General features: G+C 38.8%; 1 protein-coding gene across 5 annotated transcripts in view; it reads left to right on the forward strand.

Annotated features, from left to right (window-relative positions):
- The window catches only part of LOC143212397 (transcription elongation regulator 1), a 70,603-nt gene extending 50,525 nt beyond the window's left edge, over positions 1-20,078 (forward strand). For 4 of the 5 annotated variants that reach the window (XM_076431177.1, XM_076431181.1, XM_076431180.1 and 1 more), the window contains 5 exons: positions 7,884-8,093; positions 15,700-15,966; positions 16,267-16,344; positions 19,603-19,826; positions 19,912-20,078. In XM_076431177.1, the coding sequence (XP_076287292.1) occupies positions 7,884-8,093; positions 15,700-15,966; positions 16,267-16,344; positions 19,603-19,826; positions 19,912-19,915 (783 nt within the window). In that variant the 3' untranslated portion in view covers positions 19,916-20,078. The remainder of the gene's footprint in view (positions 1-7,883; positions 8,094-15,699; positions 15,967-16,266; positions 16,345-19,602; positions 19,827-19,911) is intronic. The other variant, XM_076431182.1, reaches the window with a different exon arrangement.
- The last annotated feature ends 1,059 nt before the right edge of the window (positions 20,079-21,137 follow it).

The raw sequence follows: 21,137 nt of genomic DNA on the forward strand, positions 1-21,137 counted from the left end.
TTCAACATTGCTACGTTACTGTTTTGACACGCATGCGCGAAAAAAAGCGTGCAATCTGGGCGCACTGCATCATCCATCCATCCATCCATGCATTATCGCGTTACAGCATCACCCTCTACCGGCCGTCAGCCACGAAACACACAGGTGGCGTTGGGCCTGCTCGATGCATCGAACACGATCGCACATCTATATGGGCGATTTCCAACATAAAGCTAAATATTTCACATTTCCACTAGTGTGAATCGAGTAATACGTTTGTAGAAATATCATATAATATGTGTTTTGAATTTGTCTCGATCCCCTCTAAATATGGTAGAAAAAAACACGTGTTCCCATTTGCGTCATTCGGCAAAATCTTTATCTTTTATGAATTTCTGCAGTTCCAATTCGTTTATGTCTGAGAGCTGTTCCCTTTTTATTAGGTTACTTAGGCTAGGTCATATATTTGCTTTTTTGATCAATTTTAATATTCAAAGAGCGGCCACAATTCATTATCGCGATGATCCTTACATTAAAAATTCCAACAGCTGCAAAAATGGAGATGATCTCAACAATTTGAATATGTGAATTTAAATTTTTCTGTTTGCTTTTTAAAATTCCAGACTTAAGGCGGTAGACTCGTTTCCAGGATTGCAAGGGTGCCGGATGCGCGTTCTCATTTCTCAATAATGCAAAGATGGGGCTTTTCAGTAGTCAAAAGTGCTAAATAAAAGATCAATCGAGGTCGCGACCCCCCTCAAAAGTCATATTTTTACGTTTCCGAGGCGTAATTTGCATTATTCGGCAGCATGCAGCGGAGTTCGAGAAGCATTGGGCGGCGCGACACTGTCAAGACACATACATTTTCTTAAATATCGAGAGATTTAGGGTTCTTATAGAAAAAGCATACACCAAGCGCACTTGCAGGGACACAAACATTGTCAATGCAACCTTTATTATGTTAAACTATACGTCTTTAAACACACAGTTTGAAAAGTACGAAGTACACCCCTAAACGGAGGGTTTCGGCACAAGTATCAGTTCCATGGCATTTTTAGCTAGGAGCGCTAGTGTCTGTTTCCCAATATTCAGTCACTGTTTTACCGATATTTTACCGATACAGTGACTGAATCGGTAAAACACTGACTGAAAATTGTGAAAGAGACGGAACAGATGGAACTGATACTTGTGCCGAAATCCTCCGTTTAGGGGTGTACTTCGTACTTTTCAAACTGTGTGTTTAGACACGTATAGTTTAACATAATAAAGGTTGAATTGACAATGTTTGTGTCCCTGCAAGTGCGCTTGGTGTATGCTTTTTCTATAAGAACCTTAAATCTCTCGATATTTAAGAAAATGTATGTGTCTTGACAGTGGCAGCACTTTCGCGCCGCCCAATGCTTCTCGAACTCCGCTACATGCTGCCGAATAATGAAAATTACGCTTCCAAAACGCAAAACTAGGCCATTTTAGACACCAAGCGCAATTGGTGGGTCTTTTATCTAGCGATTGTGACTACGTAGAGGCCCCAAATGTGCGTTAGCGAGACGTGGTTTGAAAAGTACGGGACCCTTGCAACCTCGTGTACGTATACAGTGTCTAGCGGTGTGTGAGGGCGCCACCACACTCTCGCTCTACCAAGGTCAACTAAGGACCCACACCCTTAATAGGATTTTGAATATTTGTGCTGTACCCTGTATTCCGATATCGTCCAAGATTTTTCGTACGATGGATGGCCGCTGGTGGCGCTGCGCGGAAAAAACAGTAACGTATCTATGATGACGAGGTAGCGAAGCCCTGCGCCTTGAGACAGTTATATTGGCGCGAAAGTACCGAAACAATCTGTTCCGAACAAAAAAACTTCAGGACGAGTCCTACAAGTTACAAAATATACACAAATATACATGTTATACATTCATTTTTCAGAATAAAATCATACAAATCTTTTCAAATTCCGCGGGGTGTTCAAGGTACCCCATTTTATCGAGAATCTTACTTCACTGAGTACGATGAAAGCGCCACCAGCGGCCATCCATCGCACGAAAAATCTTGGACGATATCCGAACACTGGCTGTACCAAAAGAAAGCATAGAAATTTTCTTTTACATTGCAGTCTTAAATGAAACTATTAGGCCGCTATTAGACTAGGTCACTGGTGGCTCAACGCCTGGCGCACACTTGTGGCGCCATCGAATCGAAGAGCTTTAATAACTCGGTAACTGGTGGTACCACCAAGCGTTTATTCCCGTTGTCGATGCAACGCTGTGCTGTGCTATTGTAGAAGGAAAATGGCATCAAACGAAAGTTTGATTTGAGAAGGAATTGGAAAATGCAAAGGATTATAAAGGGTCTTTCAACGAGAGGTGTCATTTTAAGTCAACAGAAAAACGCAATATTTTTGCGAATAGTGGTGATATTTTTACTTTAATCCAAAGTACAAACTCTGAGATTAATAATGGAACACAATATCTGCCAAATGTCCGCCTCGGCTCTTCTTACAAATGGTCATCTTTTGATGAAATTTTTCATCACGTTTTCGCATAATTACGGCTGTATTTCATGAACAACAGCTCTAATATCGTTTTTGAGTTCTTGAGTTGTTGCTGGAGCATTGGCGTAGACTTTATCTTTAACATAGTCCCAAAGAAAAATGTCTAATGCTGTTAAATCACACGATCTCGGCGGCCAATTGAAATCTCCGTTTCGAGAAATCACACGTCAGGAAATTTTTCACGCCAATTGGTGGCTGAGTCTAATACGCTACATGCAAAACAATTGTATTTTTATTTTAACCAAATGTTGCCCGGCCGGTTGCCGATGCCGTGCACCAGATCGGCAACAATTTTTGGTGGCTCCACCAGTTACTGTAGTCCACGGTATATTATAGAGGTGTTGGGACTTTTTTCTCTTGGAAAGGTGTGATAGATAGAGATAGTTCTCTGGTCGCTGCCAGATGGAATACTAGTCAACATCACGGTTTTCATGTACGTGTGAGAATGAGATTGTGTGTAGTAGTGTGTCCATGTACGGTACATACCTTAGCATGGGCTACACGGACACGCTGCTACACACAATCTCATTCTCACACGTACATGAAAACCGTGAGTTTGACTAGTATTCCACCTGGCGGCGAACTAAACTATATCTATCACAAAACGTCAACCTTACAGAGGTGCTTAGTCGTAACACCTCTATAATACACCGTGCCGTAGTCTAATCAGTGATGCGAGAAATGCGCAACATTTCACGCGCATGCGCGACAAACAGTAACGTATCTATGATGAGGTAGCAGCAGGTAGCAGAGCCCTGGAGCAGTTATATTGGCAGGAATATACCGAACCAATCTGTACCGGACAAAAAGACTCCAGGACGTGTCCTACGAGTTACAAAATATACACAAATACACTTGCTATACATTCATTTTTCAGAATCAAATCATATAAATTTTTTAAAATTCTGCGGGCTGCTCAAGGTACCCCATTTCATCGAGAATCATACTATACTGAGGCTAATCGCCGCGCATGCGCGTGAAATGTTGCGCATTTCTGGCATCACCGAGTCTAATAGTTTCCATTTGTTTCAATGCCCCAAGACGTGCTGAATGCTGAGCCCTTAGACCATATATACCTATAGACCCGGCGCAGATAATCTTGCCCTCGGAAAAGATGAAGACGGTGTGACGTCACGTTCTCGAAAGATGTATAAGCTATGCTCATCGACAGTGCCTACGCTTGGCTTATGTGGGGGGTGAGGGGGATCACCGGGTGCGCCATGTACATGTACATACCCAGTACGCGGGAAGAATGGACAGGATAATTTCAAAGAATTTGACATTGTATCATGAAATTATCTATTATAAACTGTATTTGAGATACAGACGTTTATTTTGTATATTTTATTAAGATATATTATTAAGATATAAAGTAATAATAGTATTATATATATTAACTATTTTAGGAATCGCGCGATATTTGATTCTGAAGACATATTATGCAGGTTACAAAATGGTTTTTTACAGATAAATTGATCACATTTACATTTTAAGATAGTACTGCTAGTTTTACACAATTTACATTTACCTTGCTTGTGATTAGTTATTGCTAGACTACGGATCTTTATGCATTTACAAAAAAATTGAGTAGATAAAATTCAAAATCGTTGAAAAATTTTAAAAATTGAAAATGTCAATACATGATTTCTGCTCTATTACAATCATTCAGGGAAGAAATAACATTTCTATTTCTTGCCATCGATGTATTACTACACAAAATTTACACGGAGCAAGTGTATAATGGCGTTGTGTCGGCGTCGGTCATGTTTCAGCCATTTTGAAATTATCTTAAGACTGCTTAAAACTTATCTTGTGACGTCACACGGTCCTTTATCTTTTCCGAGCTGTACTCTCGGTTTTCCTATACACATACTATACCTATGCCGGGTCTATTGGTATATATGGTCTAAGGCTGAGCCACTGGTGGAACAACTTGGTTATGCCACCAGTAGGCTAGTCTAATAGCGGCCTTATATGGATTAGAATTGGGCATAGCCTCATTATGTTTAAAGGAATGATCAAATGCGTAAACACAATCACATACTACACTTTCTAACGTATGCAATGTGCAGTTATAAAATTGGTTGTACTTTTGTTAATATGTCAAAGGGCCTAGCCGATTAAGATGGTCAAAACTGCCCTTAGAGCTTTTTCAACGGCTATTGAACCATTCGAAAGCTTGACAAGAAAAAACCCCTCTGAGTAAAATTTCAGCCTTCTAGCTTGCCCGTGAGGGTAGTTACAGGGAAAAATAGATTTTGCGGTTTTCGGCTCATTTTCCGGTCTAAAATGCGTTCTAAAATTCTGAAAAAAATGTGACACATTCTGGATCCCAAGGCGCATTTTTGAGAATTTTTTCAGATTTTTTTGTTTCAAACTGTGGTCGTAAAAAATGAAAAACCTCAAAAAAATCGGAAAAATATTTTTTTCTCAAAAATATGAAAACATGCTATTTTGCTGTTTGGTTCCCTGATAAAGTACTATAACAGGCAATGTTGTCAATTTTTTTTAGATTTTTTGTTCGGCTGCATCATTGTCAAAAACAATAAAAACCGAATTTTTTCGACGTTTTTGCTGTGAGGAGGAAAGTTACACTTGTTGGCTTTACCGTGTGCGTATATTAAGTAATTTTTAGCGTTATTACACTGAAACAAGCAATTATTTTACCTAAAAAATGTGATTTGAGAGAAAGAAAAAATTGTATTCTGTGCGATATATACCAGAATGTTCGCAACGCTTACAACATCGCCGGTTGGCACCGCGGTTAAGGCGTCCGACTACGGAGCGGATACTCTGGGGTTCGCATCCTGTCGATAGTGGTTTTTTTTTCCATACGTCAAACTTCATTTCAATTTCTTATTATGTATATGGTTTACTCATACGAGTTTAACAATATTTTTTTAATGTTTTAAAAATATTTAAGTAACATTTTTAAGCAAAATACATACAAAAATAGTTTTGGATCATAAAAAGTATTATAAAACTCCAGCATAATGCATGTACCGTCGACGGTCAACTCCGGTCTCAGTGCCTATAAAAACCTGGAGTTGACCGTTTTCCCTGGCCTTCCATCCGAACGGGAAAGGACAATATGACAGTACATAGCAGGTACAGAGGTAGTTAATTTTTACCACGTTTATATTAGTTTATGATTCTGGTCGCGCAATAATCAGCTACGAAGAATACAATGACCGTCGTAAAAACTGGCCTGCAAGGAATCTTAGCTTTTTGGGAGGGTGGTTATTATTTCCCTTACTAATAGCTGCGCGTATTTTCCGTACATCAAACTATATTTTTCCAATTTCTTATTATGTGGTTTATTCATGTGAGTTTAACAATATTTTTTTAATGTTTTAAAAATATTTAAGTAATATTTTTAAGTAAAATACATACAAAAATAGTTTTGGAGTATCTATTATTTCCTTGATTCTCTAATTGTATATGTTCATCATGGCGGTCCTGTTTAACATTTTTAACATTAAAAATCATGAATATAGTTTCTAGGCCTTTCGGAATTTGTAGAAACGGGTAAAATAGAAAGAAGTATATATAGCAGCTGTTCTTCCGAGTTGTCATTGTTAGCCAATTAGCTGCTGTTTTTACGTGACCTGTTAATTACAGAATTATTTATTTCTCGTAAAAGTAAATATTTGTATGGAGTTGATAGAAATAGACTTATCTTTTATAATTGTGGACAGAATGCGGGATTTTATAGGCACTGAGAACAGAGTTGACCGTCGACGGTACATGCATTATGCTGGAGTTTTATAATACTTTTATGATCCAAAACTATTTTTGTATGTATTTTGCTTAAAAATGTTACTTAAATATTTTTAAAACATTAAAAAAACATTGTTAAACTCGTATGAGTAAACCATATACATAATAAGAAATTGAAAAAATAAAGTTTGACGTATGGAAAAAAAAACCACTATCGACAGGATTCGAACCCCAGAGCATCCGCTCCGTAGTCGGACGCCTTAACCGCGGTGCCAACCGGCGATGTCGTAAGCGTTGCGAACATTCTGGTATATATCGCACAGAATACAATTTTTTCTTTCTCTCAAATCACATTTTTTAGGTAAAATAATTGCTTGTTTCAGTGTAATAACGCTAAAAATTACTTAATATACGCACACGGTAAAGCCAACAAGTGTAACTTTCCTCCTCACAGCAAAAACGTCGAAAAAATTCGTTTTTTATTGTTTTTGACAATGATGCAGCCGAACAAAAAATCTAAAAAAAATTGACAACATTGCCTGTTATAGTACTTTATCAGGGAACCAAACAGCAAAATAGCATGTTTTCATATTTTTGAGAAAAAAATATTTTTCCGATTTTTTTGAGGTTTTTCATTTTTTACGACCACAGTTTGAAACAAAAAAATCTGAAAAAATTCTCAAAAATGCGCCTTGGGATCCAGAATGTGTCACATTTTTTTCAGAATTTTAGAACGCATTTTAGACCGGAAAATGAGCCGAAAACCGCAAAATCTATTTTTCCCTGTAACTACCCTCACGGGCAAGCTAGAGGGCTGAAATTTTACTCAGAGGGGTTTTTCTTGGCAAGCTTTCGAATGGTTCAATAGCCGTTGAAAGAGCTCTAAGGGCAGTTTTGACCATCTTAATCGGCTAGGCCCTTTCTCAGTGAAATTTAAAAAATATTATTAGAATGTCAAAAATCAAGATCAGACTGAAAATTTTCAAACAAAATAAAAATTTGCATAATTTATAAAATGAAAGAGACAAATAGAACAAATTTTTTTTAACCAATCATATTAATAAATCAAAAATAATGTATTGTTAATTGTTATTTATAAATTCTTTTAATCTTTGTACTGTAATCCATTTTACCTATTGATCTTCATAATAATTGCTTGAAATCTGCAGCCGAGAGAGGCCACGTTTGTAAAATTTTGTTCGAAAATCATAAAATGAAAATCAGATTTAATGTATAACGCATATATCGAAATTTTCAAAATTCTGAAATACAAGTGGGGTCGTGCATATTAACAGAAATTAATATTTAATTCTCTCGTCGGTAACAACATTTTTTCCTTGTTTTGATTTTTATAAAATAATTTATGAATCTAGAAATTTAAACAAACATAATATACATATAAATAATATATAAATAATAAAAAACGGATAATATATAAATAATATTAACTACTTAATACATATGAGATTGAAATATGTACCTCCGTCATTTCTTGCACATGAAGTTCGTTTAATGACTTTTCGTGTCATTCGTAACAGATAACAATATTCCATTTGGCGCGCCATTGGGTTATTGCTTCAAATTTGTTAATACTAGTTTTACAATGTAGTACACATAACATTTCTTCGTGTAGAAAGAGGATGCAGAAGATCAATCTGACTCAGAAGAGGATCGTGAGAAGCTGAAACGAGAACGTGAAAGACGAGCAGAAGCAAGTCTTCGTGAAAGAGAGAGGGAAGTTCAAAGGACTCTTGCCACTCATCTTCGCGACAGGGATAAGGAGAGGCAGCACCATAGACACACAGAAGCGGTGCAACATTTCAGTGCTCTTCTTGCAGACTTGGTATGTACACCGTTTGTATAATTCAATCCAATAGTTGAAGTTACAGTAATTCTTCTATCGAAGTCCCAACACCCGTGTTTTCAACGGACTTGAATAGCGCAGAGAGGCTATTTTTTTATGACCGCGTTTACCACGCCGAACACGCGCGCGCCGAGGCTTAAATCGACGAGCCGATCATAGTGAAGGACAGAATAAAATAGGATCGCGTGTCGCCGTCGCCGGCACAGTTTAAAGGCCCGTGCGTCATCACAATGAAACACCAAGACCTCAGCTTTCCTATTTTCTATGATATCATTATGGAACTTTTACCAACATATTCGTGACATTTCTCTGATTAAAATGATACCAAACACGATATAATTTGGTCAATATTTAGTGGTTTAATCGACGATGAAAATTTCGAACGCAACGAAGAAGAACGTATTGGAAAGAAAGAGACGCGAACAGTAGCCGCCGCCGGTTCGCATCTCTTTCTTTCCAATACGCTCTTCTTCGTTGCGTTCGAAACTTTTACCGTCGATTAAACCACTAAATAACGTTGAAATTATATCTTGTTTGGTATCATTTTAATCAGAGAAACGCCAGGAATAAGCTAGTAAAAGTCCCATAAACCGATCATTAAAATTAAGAAGTTTGAGAACTCGATTCACTCGAGTCAATGTGTGGTGTTCACACCGATATACCCGAGCCGAGATCAATCATCGCCGCTCTACGGCGCGGAGCAGCGTTGGCCGGCAGTGGAGTGAGTAGGCACTGGACTCCGATCGGAGACATCCCCCAAGACTCCGATCGAAGAATTACTGTATTGTTTATGGCGTCTAGATAACAATCGTCGCAAAATTGGCAGTATTTTTATGTTATGCGAGTAAAATTTCTTTTATAAATATTTAAAACTTTAAATAACTAACTATAGTATAACTAAAATTGTCATGAATTGACAAATATACGAAATCAACGAACCAATTCTATTGTTTGCGATCTTCATTTTATTCGTTTAGTCGTTTTCCGTTCGAACACCACATCGAGCGGCCGGCAAAACATTCTCGCCGAGAATGTCCCTTTTGCCAAGACGTTGCGCGTCGTGTCGGTGCTGAACGGTGCCAGTCTAGTGCGCGCACCTCCATGGAAACTATATAGAAGAAAGTGAAATGTCGGCGCTGGCCGATATCGTGTGCGCACTTTTTCCCGTCCCGATACGTTGCCGCTCTATCCCGTCTACCTACTGCGCCGATACGGCCTATTGTCCGCATCCCCATTGAAATACAGAGGAGAGACCCAAAACGGCCTAGCGGTCCGTTGCCGTTACCTGCCGTGACGGTATAGTGTGCAAAGACTTTCATGTAAATTACGCCTCGGAAACGCAAAATTAGGCCACTTGGGCGAGCTCACGCGCTAGATTGATCTGTTATCTAGCGATTGTGACTACGTAGGGGTCTCAAATGTGCATTAGCGAGACGAATAACGTCGGGAGCTGAACCCTTGCTATCCGTCTAGGCACACGCATACGCTTCCCGAGCGATGAGTGTGTGAGTGCGCCGCGCGGCGCGCGGTCCGGCTTTCACGCCTGCTTACAGAGCCTCCCGAGCAGACATCATGCTGCCGAATAATGTAAATTACGCCTCGGAAACGCAAAATTAGGCCACTTGGGCGAGCTTACGCGCTAGATTGATCTGTTATCTAGCGATTGTGACTACGTAGGGGTCTCAAATGTGCATTAGCGAGACGAATAACGTCGGGAGCTGAACCCTTGCTATCCGTCTAGGCACACGCATACGCTTCCCGAGCGATGAGTGTGTGAGTGCGCCGCGCGGCGCGCGGTCCGGCTTTCACGCCTGCTTACAGAGCCTCCCGAGCAGACATCATGCTGCCGAATAATGTAAATTACGCCTCGGAAACGCAAAATTAGGCCACTTGGGCGAGCTCACGCGCTCGATTGATCTTTTATCTAGCGATTGTGACTACGTAGGGGTCTCAAATGTGCATTAGCGAGACAAATAACGTCCGGAGCCGGACCCTTGCAAAGTTGCAATCCGCCTAGGCACACATACACGCTGCCCAAGCGTCACGCTTGCTGATGAAGCCTGACTTACCGGCAACATTTATTGATGCAGTGACTGCTGTCACCGCCGAGATGGTATCTCGTTAGCGCTGCTGTGCCTCTCGACCACGGAGCACCGTGCTCTCGACAGTCTCGACGATTCAACGAGAAAACGTGTACCCAGCTCCCCTACAGGCCGGAGCTCAAACTAATTTCGAGGTCGCAAACGGATCTACACGCTTAATAAATGCACACTGGTACTTTTACTTCACGGAGCGGGAGGATGCTCTTTACTAATCAAATCATAGCTTCGACCGATGCTGAGAGAAAAACCGTTGGAACCCCGAAAAGAAACCAGTCCCCTCGTATCTCCAGATTGTTTAGGTTAGGCCTCCACAGTCCGGCTCTTGAAACAAAGTATCAAATGGGATACATACTCCGAAATCTCCGTTTAGAAACGATCGTTTCATCGATACTTCGTCATCTCTGTTTATTAATACGATTCTGAGATCGTTGATTCATTTTTGACAACGAACAATAAGTTCATTGTGCTGGTAACTTATTGATAACACTGTCCAACACCAAATTTATTCCCTAACTATACGGGCGTTGTTGCTCGCTCGCTTCACTCGCTTCGCGAGCTTCGCGAGTAGGGTTGTTGTAGCTCGCTCGCTTTGCGAGCTCGATTAGCCAATATTGGTGAATATCCGCGTCCGCTAAGCATATTAATACCGCCCGCGCAACACCTTATTTGCGAGAAACTCGCTACGTCGCACAGTGTGCCGGATGGCCTTTTTAGCTGGACAAAATTCTAAAAAAATCGCCTATTTTTCTATATTTATCAATTGATATGTTTACAGTCGTATAAAATATGAATAATTATTAACTGTTCACAACATTTAGTTGGTTTTTGTTAATTAAACAATATATTTTAAGTGATTTATAATTAAATATGATATACAACGCAGTTAGTAATGGATCTATGTAACACAGAATGATTTAACAACTAGTAGATATTATCAAAGAGAAGACGTCATTTTTAATTATGGACAAAAAGAATGTTAATATAATTTACTAATTTACTTTTTGGAGAATCAGACATACGGGAAAGAATTATTCTTTGGTTTAGTATAAGGTTTCAATCTATAAATAATCTGCTGCATATTATTGTTTATTATTTTAATATAATAAAAAATTAAAAATATAATAACATAAAAATGTAACGGTTCTGCTTCCGGCGGGATGTGTTTGCCACGGTTGTCGTGTCCTCTCGTGCTGAATAGCTCGCCGAGCCAGGTTCGTTTACTGGCGAGAGAATCGACGGAAGCTGAAAATGACTAGGTGCGCGGGACGAGAAATAACGACGGCGTGGATATGTATTTTCGGGCCTCACTACTCGTACTTTCGCGGAACCGGGTGTGACTGGTGCGTGAATCTAACGAGGATCCCGGATCGCGACGCGTGGGTACAGGCAGGAGTGGACCGGGAAACCCTACCACGAGTCGGGACGATCTCGTGGCGGTTCTACGATAAGCGAAGAGGATGCTGTCCCCTTCATTTAAGCGTCTCCGTGGCTGACGGAGTTCTCAAGGTGCTGCCCTGAGAGATCGTGCTCGGCGGCTGGCCGAACGGCAGAAAAGATGCTGTCCTTTCTGTTTGGCGTGTATGCTGTACCCGCCGGTGGGAACTGCCGATGCCGAGGAGGCGAGGCTGTCGGCAACTCGACGTCGAGAGCGTGGAAATCAGGAAGAGTGAATAGTGATGTGTACCCCTATTCTGGAGAAGATTCCTAGCTGCTGGCCAGGATGGAAAAGAGGGCCGTGCCTCGTTTGCATCGCCTTTTATAGGCCTAGGTTGGTGGTGGGGGAACTGGTGCGGAGGAAAGCGGACATGTGACGTCGTGTTTCCGTGTCCGCCAAGATGGCCGAACCTCGACGTCCGTTTCCCGCCGAATGTGTCTCGGAGCGCGGGACTGTATATCGTGACGCGGTGTGTGTGTACGGCGTGTTCGGCAGTTCTCGGCGTCAGTCGGCGGTGTTCGGCGCGTGTCTATTGGTAACAGGCCTGCACCGTACAGGTCTGTTACAAAAATGTAAATAAAACAACAGAGAGAAATAACGGAGATCAAAATGAAAGTATTAAATAGGAGCGTTCGGTTGCTAGAAACTAATAACTTATAAACAAATGTAAATTAATCTAAAAATTTGAAAAAATGTTATCACGTATAAAGTGATAACGTAAAAAATAAGACACTAACAACAAACACAGTAACAATAACAATAACAATAAAAAACAACAATAAAAATAACGAAACTGAAAGATATATGGAAAACGCAAGGGAGATGTAGACTGCACGCTGATCGCTCGAGACTGAAGAAACGAAGTTTCATAGGAAGAAAGTTCGGAGGAAAACCTGACGATAGTATCATTGTATATTCCTTAAATATACAATGAACGAAACCAATCCATAGGTTTCAACGAGTAGACTAAACAAACCGCTAAGTGACGACGGCATCGGCTACGTTCGGAACGCGCGCCCGGCCCGGGCTGTGATTGTCACGAGCGTGAACGTAAAACGACGTAACTTCATTGTAAAAATTAGTATACTATAGCATCGTATAGCAATTTTATTTTGGTACTACAATAAACTAGAGAATCTCTACTTTATAATAATGTAAAAATCATCGCGTGGAGCGACGTGGAGTATATACTAATTCATTGACGAAGAGGAGTAACATGGGCGTTTCTGTGGAAAAATAAGTACCGCCTTTGACACTTAGTTTACAAAAATAGAGGACTGTCATCGATAATTTGGAATTACTAAAGTGAAAATACATGTTTTGAGATGCTATATCCATCATACATAGGAAATTTAAATACTCCTTCGTACATTTTAACATATTTCTAGCGCGTATGACAATGTGCCCATTCATTTATAGGTTAGGCGTCCGCCTTTTAGGTGAAGTTTACACGCTCTGTAAACATACAACAAAAGAATTTTACGTTCTAATATTCAAGGGTTTTAATACATGGTTATTTTAGATAATATTGGCACAGTTAGTTTTTGTTTATTTGAAAGTTAATTTAGTCCAGCTAAAAAGGCCATCCGGCACACTGTGCGTCGCGTTGTCTATCTGTGACCGCGGTAGGTGACGCCGTCGTGGAATTTTAATTGCAAATAATAACTAAACTTTTTATTTAAATAAAAATTATTTAAATAATTACAAAAATGATGCATTTATTATTTCTTATTTGCAAATAAAAGATTATTTGGTAATTATTGCGAACAGGTCTGCGTTCTCCAATTTTGATGAAATTTTAATATGTTATACAGCGCAACACATTTTGGACAACGTTTTTCTTTTCCAATATAGGGGTGTCCGCTTTTAGTTTTCGAGATATTTGCAAAAAACTATCGCTAATACTGTTATTGAATTTTTCGTATTCTTGCACGCTCCGCGGCAACGTAAGCCTGTCCCGGCGCGGCGTTTGTTTACATATTGCTTGTAAACACGCTGCGGAGATGAGAGAAAAAACAGGGTCTCACTCTGAGCATACATATATAGGGTGAGCTTTCAGTTTTGAAAGACTACTCCTACATTTTCGTATGCGTGGTCGGCCCGGCCTAACGGCCGGCCCTCTCCGCCCCCGCCACCTAGCCCTAACTAATTCTGATCGCATAATCTTTTCATTCTATATAGCCGTCATACAGAATTTGAACTAGTAATGGAAAAATCATGAGATCAGAATTAGTTAGGGTTAGGTGGTGGGGGGCGGCCTTACGGCCGGCCCGACCACGCATACGGAAATCCAGAAGTATTCTTTCAAAATTGAAAGCTCACCCTATATATACATGACCAGAGTGAGACCCTGTTTTCTCTCTCACCTCCACAGCGTCAAAATGTAAACAAACGCCGCACCGGGAGAGGCTTACGTTGCCACGGAGCGTGCAAGAATACGAAAAATTCAATACAGTATGAGCGATAGCTTTTTGCAAATATCTCGAAAACTAAAAGCGCCCCCCCCTATATTGGAACATACAAAACTAAAAAGCAGAAAATAATTATTTAAATAAAAATAAATTTTTAAAAAATACCACGTTTTTAAAACGGACTAAAAAGTATAAAATAAATTTTTAAAAAATACCATGTTTTTAAAACGGACTAAAAAGTATAAAATAATTTAATCTAGAACTATACAGATCCCTAACCTCGTACAAATAGTCCTGAAAATTTGTGATTGTGAATTTTTAATAGCTATGAAAATACTTGTAGGATGTAAAACGAAAAACGTGGGGCGTAAGATAATACATACTAAGGAGTGTAGAGAGTAGCTGCCGTTGAGAAAACTCGCACAACAGTTCATATAATTTGCAGTGCAATGAAATTGTTAGAGATTTAGGTGTTCATGTAACAATTATCTATTGCATGCGCCCCACGTTTTTCGTTTTACATCTTACAAGTATTTTCATAGCTATTAAAAATTCACAATCACAAATTTTCAGGACTATTTGTACGAGGTTAGGAATCTGTATGGTTTTAGATTAAATTATTTTATACTTTTTAGTCCGTTTTAAAAACATGGTATTTTTAAAAAATTTATTTTATACTTTTTAGTCCGTTTTAAAAACGTGGTATTTTTAAAAAATTTATTTTTATTTTAAGCATATTTTCAGAAACACCTGGTATATCGAAATGTTAATGAATTTGAAAAAACAAAAGTAGTACACCTTGAAGAGAAAGAAACGCTCTTTCTATTGCTTTTTTGCACAAGATTCTACGATGATTTTTTCGCTTTCTGGAGCCAGTTAAAGTTAAAAAGGCCATATTTACTTCAATGTTGAATAACTCGAATAAAAAAATCGCAGAATATTCAACAACCACACAATTTACACAGGAAAGATAGCCCTTCTAAATGATATTAACGCGATTTATCAAAAAAATTTGTTGCTCTCTGTGTGATGTTCCAAAGTTGCGCAAAATGTTTGTTAACCGTCAATGTTGTCTTCATCTCGCTATAACTTTGTAAAAAACCAACATAGCAACAATTTGAAACAGAGCATCCGAAACTAGAGGTTTCAGGCTTTCAAACCATTGTTTAACGATATCGGTACAGCAATTTTTGACGGAGTTATGATCACGTAAAGTGGGACCAATTTTTCCGAGTTCGCACAAGTGATCCCTTAATTCTTTCGAGGAGTGTAGTTTAGGTGGTTGAAAAAATGAATATAAGTGGGCGATGGTCAAAGGAATATGGTGGTTGAGTTAAAATTTGATATTCTAAACTATTTAGTTTTTGCTTTTGACATATGTCACGACGACTCGTATCTATTCAACCATTGAGCAGATGAATATTTGTTTCATAAACCATTTTGTCTGCCAAGAACACTTTTTGAAATGAAGAAACTGTTGGTAATGCTTTAATAGAGTTCATTAATTTTTGATTCCTTTACCCGATTATACTTCTTACGTTTATTTCTTTAAGATTAGTGTCGCAGTATCGTTTTTAGAAATTTCGTTTTTTTTTATGGTCAATTATTATAATATGTGTGCGCATTTGTTTATACAGGTAAGAAACGGTGATCTAGCGTGGCGAGAAGCGAAACGACAGTTGAGGAAAGATCATCGATGGGAATCAGCAGAGAACTTGGACCGCGAGGAAAAGGAAAGGTTATTTAATGAGCACATAGAACAGCTCAGTCGCAAAAAGCGTGATAAATTCCGAGAGCTTCTTGACGAAGTAGGTGCTTCAACCGAGCTCACTGCATCATGGAGAGATATCAAAAAATTGTTAAAAGATGATCCTAGATATCTTAAATTTTCGTCTAGTGATCGGGTATGTAATCTACTTACTAAACAGACTGTGAATCTTTATGCAAATTTAAGTTCTCATAGCCTATATTGTAACAATTGGAATGAAGAAGAGGTATACTCCATTAACTAGATTATTCCTTGTGGTAAAAATAAAACAAATATAATATTCATTTTTCTTAATGACCGGTTTGCTTGTATTTCATAAATTCACAGCTCCTACATGTGCATAAGGATTCATTGTCTATTAATTACTAATGTATTGTTACACTGAGGCTTTCTATTGTTTATGATAATTCTAATATATTTACCATAATGCTTACAGAAATGCGAAAAAGAATTCAAGGAATATATTAAGGATAAACTTGTCGCAGCAAAAGCTGATTTTAGAGAACTCCTTCAGGTATTTTAAAATACATCGTTTTTCACTGTGAACGTAACACGTTAAATGCCGCATTGGTACCCATAAAAAGTTTCAGAATGTGAATACAATTAGTTTAATAAAAGAAACACTGAAGAGTCGTGATTTATGATAGCCAATTACTATTTTTTCATCCTTACAGATTTCATAGAATATAACCAAACTTGGTACAATTAACACTTCATTTTTCATATCAAAGATATAGTTCAGGATTACTTAATGAATCGTTCAACAGCTTTTTGTTTGCGTTTTATTTACGAAACTGACAAGTTATCTCGAGGGCGAATAAAATATTAGCGAGACTTTATTTTTAAAATAATTTTATTCGGTGTAATCGAATAGCCAAGAACATATCATTTTCCTACATAACCTCCTGCTTTGGAAATGCATTTTTCCAAGCGGATTGGGAGGTTTTTGATCCCAGCATCGTGACGTAGAGTGTCAGAAGCCAATTGCGCACAAAGGTCTCCACCGCCGCATCGTCTTGGAATCGTTGAGGTCTGCGTATACCAGAGGGACGCGGAAGGCCATGCCGGGAACAAATCTCGAGCGGGTTCACGGCTCCACAGCAGGGAGCAGGGGTCCTTGCTGTGCGTGGCAGAAAAAATGGTTTCCGTGGGCTCCTCAACTCCTTTAGGTAAAGGGGCCTATTGCCACTGCCTATTGCGCAACACGACTATTGCCCTGTTCCCAGCACGGCTTTCCGCGGCCCTCTGGTATGCGCAGACCTTTGTCTTCCTAGTGCTTCTTGACGGGCGTGGATCCGGCTCGAGCGAGAGCGTTGGTGGCACACTCACACACCGCTAGATACATATACGTACACAAGGATTGCAAGGATCAGGTTTATGCCTAATCACGTCTCGTTAATGCACATTTGGGGCCCCTACGTAGTCACAATCGCTAGATAAAAGATCAATCTAGGGGGGATGTATCCCAAGATGGCCTACGTTTGCGTTTTCGAGGCATAATTTACATTATTCGGCTGCATGTAGAGGAGCCGCGAGAATCATTATGGCAGCGCGACCGTGCTGCCGTCTATCATGGCTGTCGAGTGATACATTTTCAAGAAACTACGAAAGCCACATGCTGCCGAATAATGCTAATTATACGTTCCCCCCTGGTAATACGTCCCTCCCTAGATTGATCTTTTATCTAGCGATTGTGACTACGGAGAAGCCCCAACTTTGCATTATTGAGAAATTAGAAGTGAAATCCCGGACCCTTGCAATCCTCGTGTACCGCGCTCTCTCTCGAGCAAGTTCAAATCCAGATCCACACCCTTAAGCGGTCCAAAGAGATGGAAATCGCAGGGTGACAGGTCAGGGCTGTAGGGAGGATAGTCAAGTGGAGTTCACCTCATTTCCTCTAACGTTGTGCAAGTTAGAGCTGCAGTATGGAGCCGGGCGTAGCCGTGAAGGAGAATGACACTTTATGGAACCCTAGGTTTTTTGTCATGATTGTTTGACAGCTCCCATGACTTATTCCAACCTGTGCTGTAATTTCGGAAAGTGTCAGACGTCGATCTCCTTCAAAAATGTCACGAATCATGCGAATGTTTCCCTCCGTAATGCTGGTTTGAGAACGGCGATCATGTTCCACATTTTCAACCCCTTCACGTCCTTGTTTGAATTTTTTCTGCCAGGCAAATACGCGAGCCCTTGAGTATTTGATCCCCGAACTGTGCAGTCAATCTTTGCAGAATTTACACTGGTTTGACGCCTGACGCCTTCATGAGCGAGAAATTTAATTATAATGCGTTGCGCAACTGAGAGGTGCATTTGTTACTCTGACATCGTGAATACTACCACACCAAACGTGTCCGAACTCCGAACCGGACAACGGCCTGCTCTTCCCTTTCCTGACATCCCTACCTATGCACTCTAGAAGCAGCCGACCGCTCCCATTAATCTTAGGCTCTTAAAAACAAAAGTCTCGTTTATATTTGATCCGCCCTCGTAATATAATTGTTTGGAGAGTTGGCACAATTATTAATAAACCTATTAATAGTGTTCCGACGTCTAATTCTAGATAACATAGAGAACTTAATGGCTAATAGTCGAATCTTATATATGTTGACATGGTACGCTGTGGATATAGTCGGATAAGCATGGGCCAGCGGCCCGCTCAGATTTTCCTGATTCCTGTCTTAAAACATCATTTTATGTCTATAAAAACATTGTGTAAAATTTCAAATGTCTACCCCCACCGGTAGGGGTGATATTGATGTAAATTATCCCGCACTTAAATGCTATTTGCTCTAAAACGAGAAAAGTGCAAACAATAAAAATCGTTTAGTTTATAAGTACATATAAAAGAGAGAAAAAAACAAGAAAAGAAAGTTGATTTGAGGAGGATTCGAACTGGAGCCCTCCGGAGCATCGGGCAGAACCTCTAACACCATACAACATACTTGTGAGAAGCATCTTCTTTCTGTTACTTGACAGCAACAAATTAGCTTTACACGTATTTTTCTTCTTGAATGTAAGCTATTTCCTATAATAGAATATAATTGTTTAGACTTTTCCAACTGTAATCATATATTAGAAGATTTAGTCGCATTTTTACATGTAGCAGCTTTTCCGTACACGCGCCGACTTCCCGCTCCCATCACTGGCCACCGCAAGGGGACTCGGTCGCTGCGTCGTTATTGATCAAACCGAGCGTTCGCCGGCATACTTAATTTTTTTTGACACTGTTCCACCAAACGGACACTTTTGAAAATTTTTTACAAAATAGGTTAGAATCATAGCAATATTTTAGAATTTTTTGGTAGGTGTCAACCCAGGGGAAGATAGCAAAAAGAATTCCCAAAAAATTAATTAATTATTTTCAACTATAAATAATTAGCAAAAAATTCTGAAAAAAATCTGAAATATAGAGTGTATCTATATCTTTTGTTTGCCGTTTATCCCATGTCGATATCTTTTCTCGTTTTAGAGCAAATTGCAATTAAGTGCGGGGAATTTACCTCAATATCACCCCTATCGGTGGGGGTAGACATTTGAAATTTTACACAATGTTTTTTTAGACATAAAACGATGTTTTAACACAGGAATCAGGAAAATCTTCCATGAAGTGTTAAAAAAGCCACAACGCAGACTTCAGTTTAGATCGACGAAATAAAATACATTAGGCTTGGACATTACTTGAATGATATATTTGAAATAGTTGTAATTATTTCGGTAATAGCCAAGCCTGATTAATCATTTGACGAAGCTTTTATGAAACGATTACTTTCAGGAAACCAAATTGATTACTGATAAAACATACAAAAAAGTACAAGAAAACAATTCACATTTAGCAGAAATTGAGGAAATTTTAAGGAAGGATCGAAGATTTCTTGTATTGGAAGCAGCTGCCGCTGAACGAACTCGTCTCTTAATGGGTTATTTAGAAGAATTGGCGCGTAGGGGTCCGCCTCCGCCACCTACAGCCTCAGAGCCATCGAGGAGACCAACTACAAAGTAATGAATTAACTATCGTCTTTAGAAAGCTGGGTAAACGTGTCTCGACAGATATTTGAATTTGAGAAATTTATTTCTGTTCCAGCTAACGGGCTCGCATCTCAACGCATGGTATACATATGGTGTCCAAATAACAAATCAGTGATTGAATTTCTAGCTGTAGTTGAATTGAAGTACTTTACACACGAGATGATTATCACCTGTAATTATAGGATTCAATAAAACTAACGCCAATTCCACACAGCTAATAAAGCGAGTGTCATACTGTAAAGATGCCATAGTGTAAGCATATCATTATTTGTTGAATTACGTATAATATGTATAAATACCAATTAGAACAGAATTATTAGGAGTATTATGTAGAGTGAAATCATGAAGTACGTATTTTATACATATTTTATCCAGGTTTGTTACATAAGTACACTCTATTATTAATATTTTGTATGAAAATTACATGAGAATTGTGACGAGTTTATGCTCTCGACTAGTTTAAAAAACAAAACGCAGTGAATTTCTATAAAGCAACGTTCTATGTAATGTATTCCGAAACTGTAATTCTTGTACCTAGCAAAAAAAAGCACTAACAGACGACAATCATGCACGATATATTTGCGGAACACAGTTCGGAAATTATGCTTTCGCTTTCAAAATGTTTCCTTCGCACAGCTCTGTCGGACAGTGAAACGTAAGTATCCTACAAAATATTCTTTTTCAGAAAATACATTCGTATCACCAAATTCGTATACATATATTATGTATTTGTGTAGCATTTCTACGACATAAGGCATCTAATATACTATGCATGAACCACGTAGAAAGATCTATTTTATACGATAAATACGAACGAATAATATTCACATGAAGTTCTCGGTAACCATGTACATTTTATTTCTAATGTTTTGTGATATTTTATTGCAGAATTCAGTTTCGTACAATCGATGAAGAATGCATGTAGAGTCATTTTGTATACATGATATTTTTAATTGTTTATTTAATAGTGATATTACTATTTTCTACCAAGGGTATAATTTCGATTATCATAAACCTGTAGTTCTACGATGTTGCGAAATATTTAATATACAGAATGTAATAAATATTGTTTACGTTGGACATTATAATCTAATTTTATTTTCAAAGAAAATTCAGTGCGTTCTACACATCCTGAACAAACTAATTTGCTCGATCGAACAAACTTTTGCTGAAATAAATAATCGAAGTGCAATTTTGCAGAAGTTGGCGTTATAGTAACCTCTTAGATTTTTTGGTGTTGTGCTTAGGATTTTCTATAAAAAAAAACATTTTCTAATTATT

The sequence above is a fragment of the Lasioglossum baleicum genome, chromosome 9 (assembly GCF_051020765.1).
Source record: "Lasioglossum baleicum chromosome 9, iyLasBale1, whole genome shotgun sequence".
Taxonomy (NCBI): Eukaryota; Metazoa; Arthropoda; class Insecta; order Hymenoptera; family Halictidae; genus Lasioglossum; species Lasioglossum baleicum.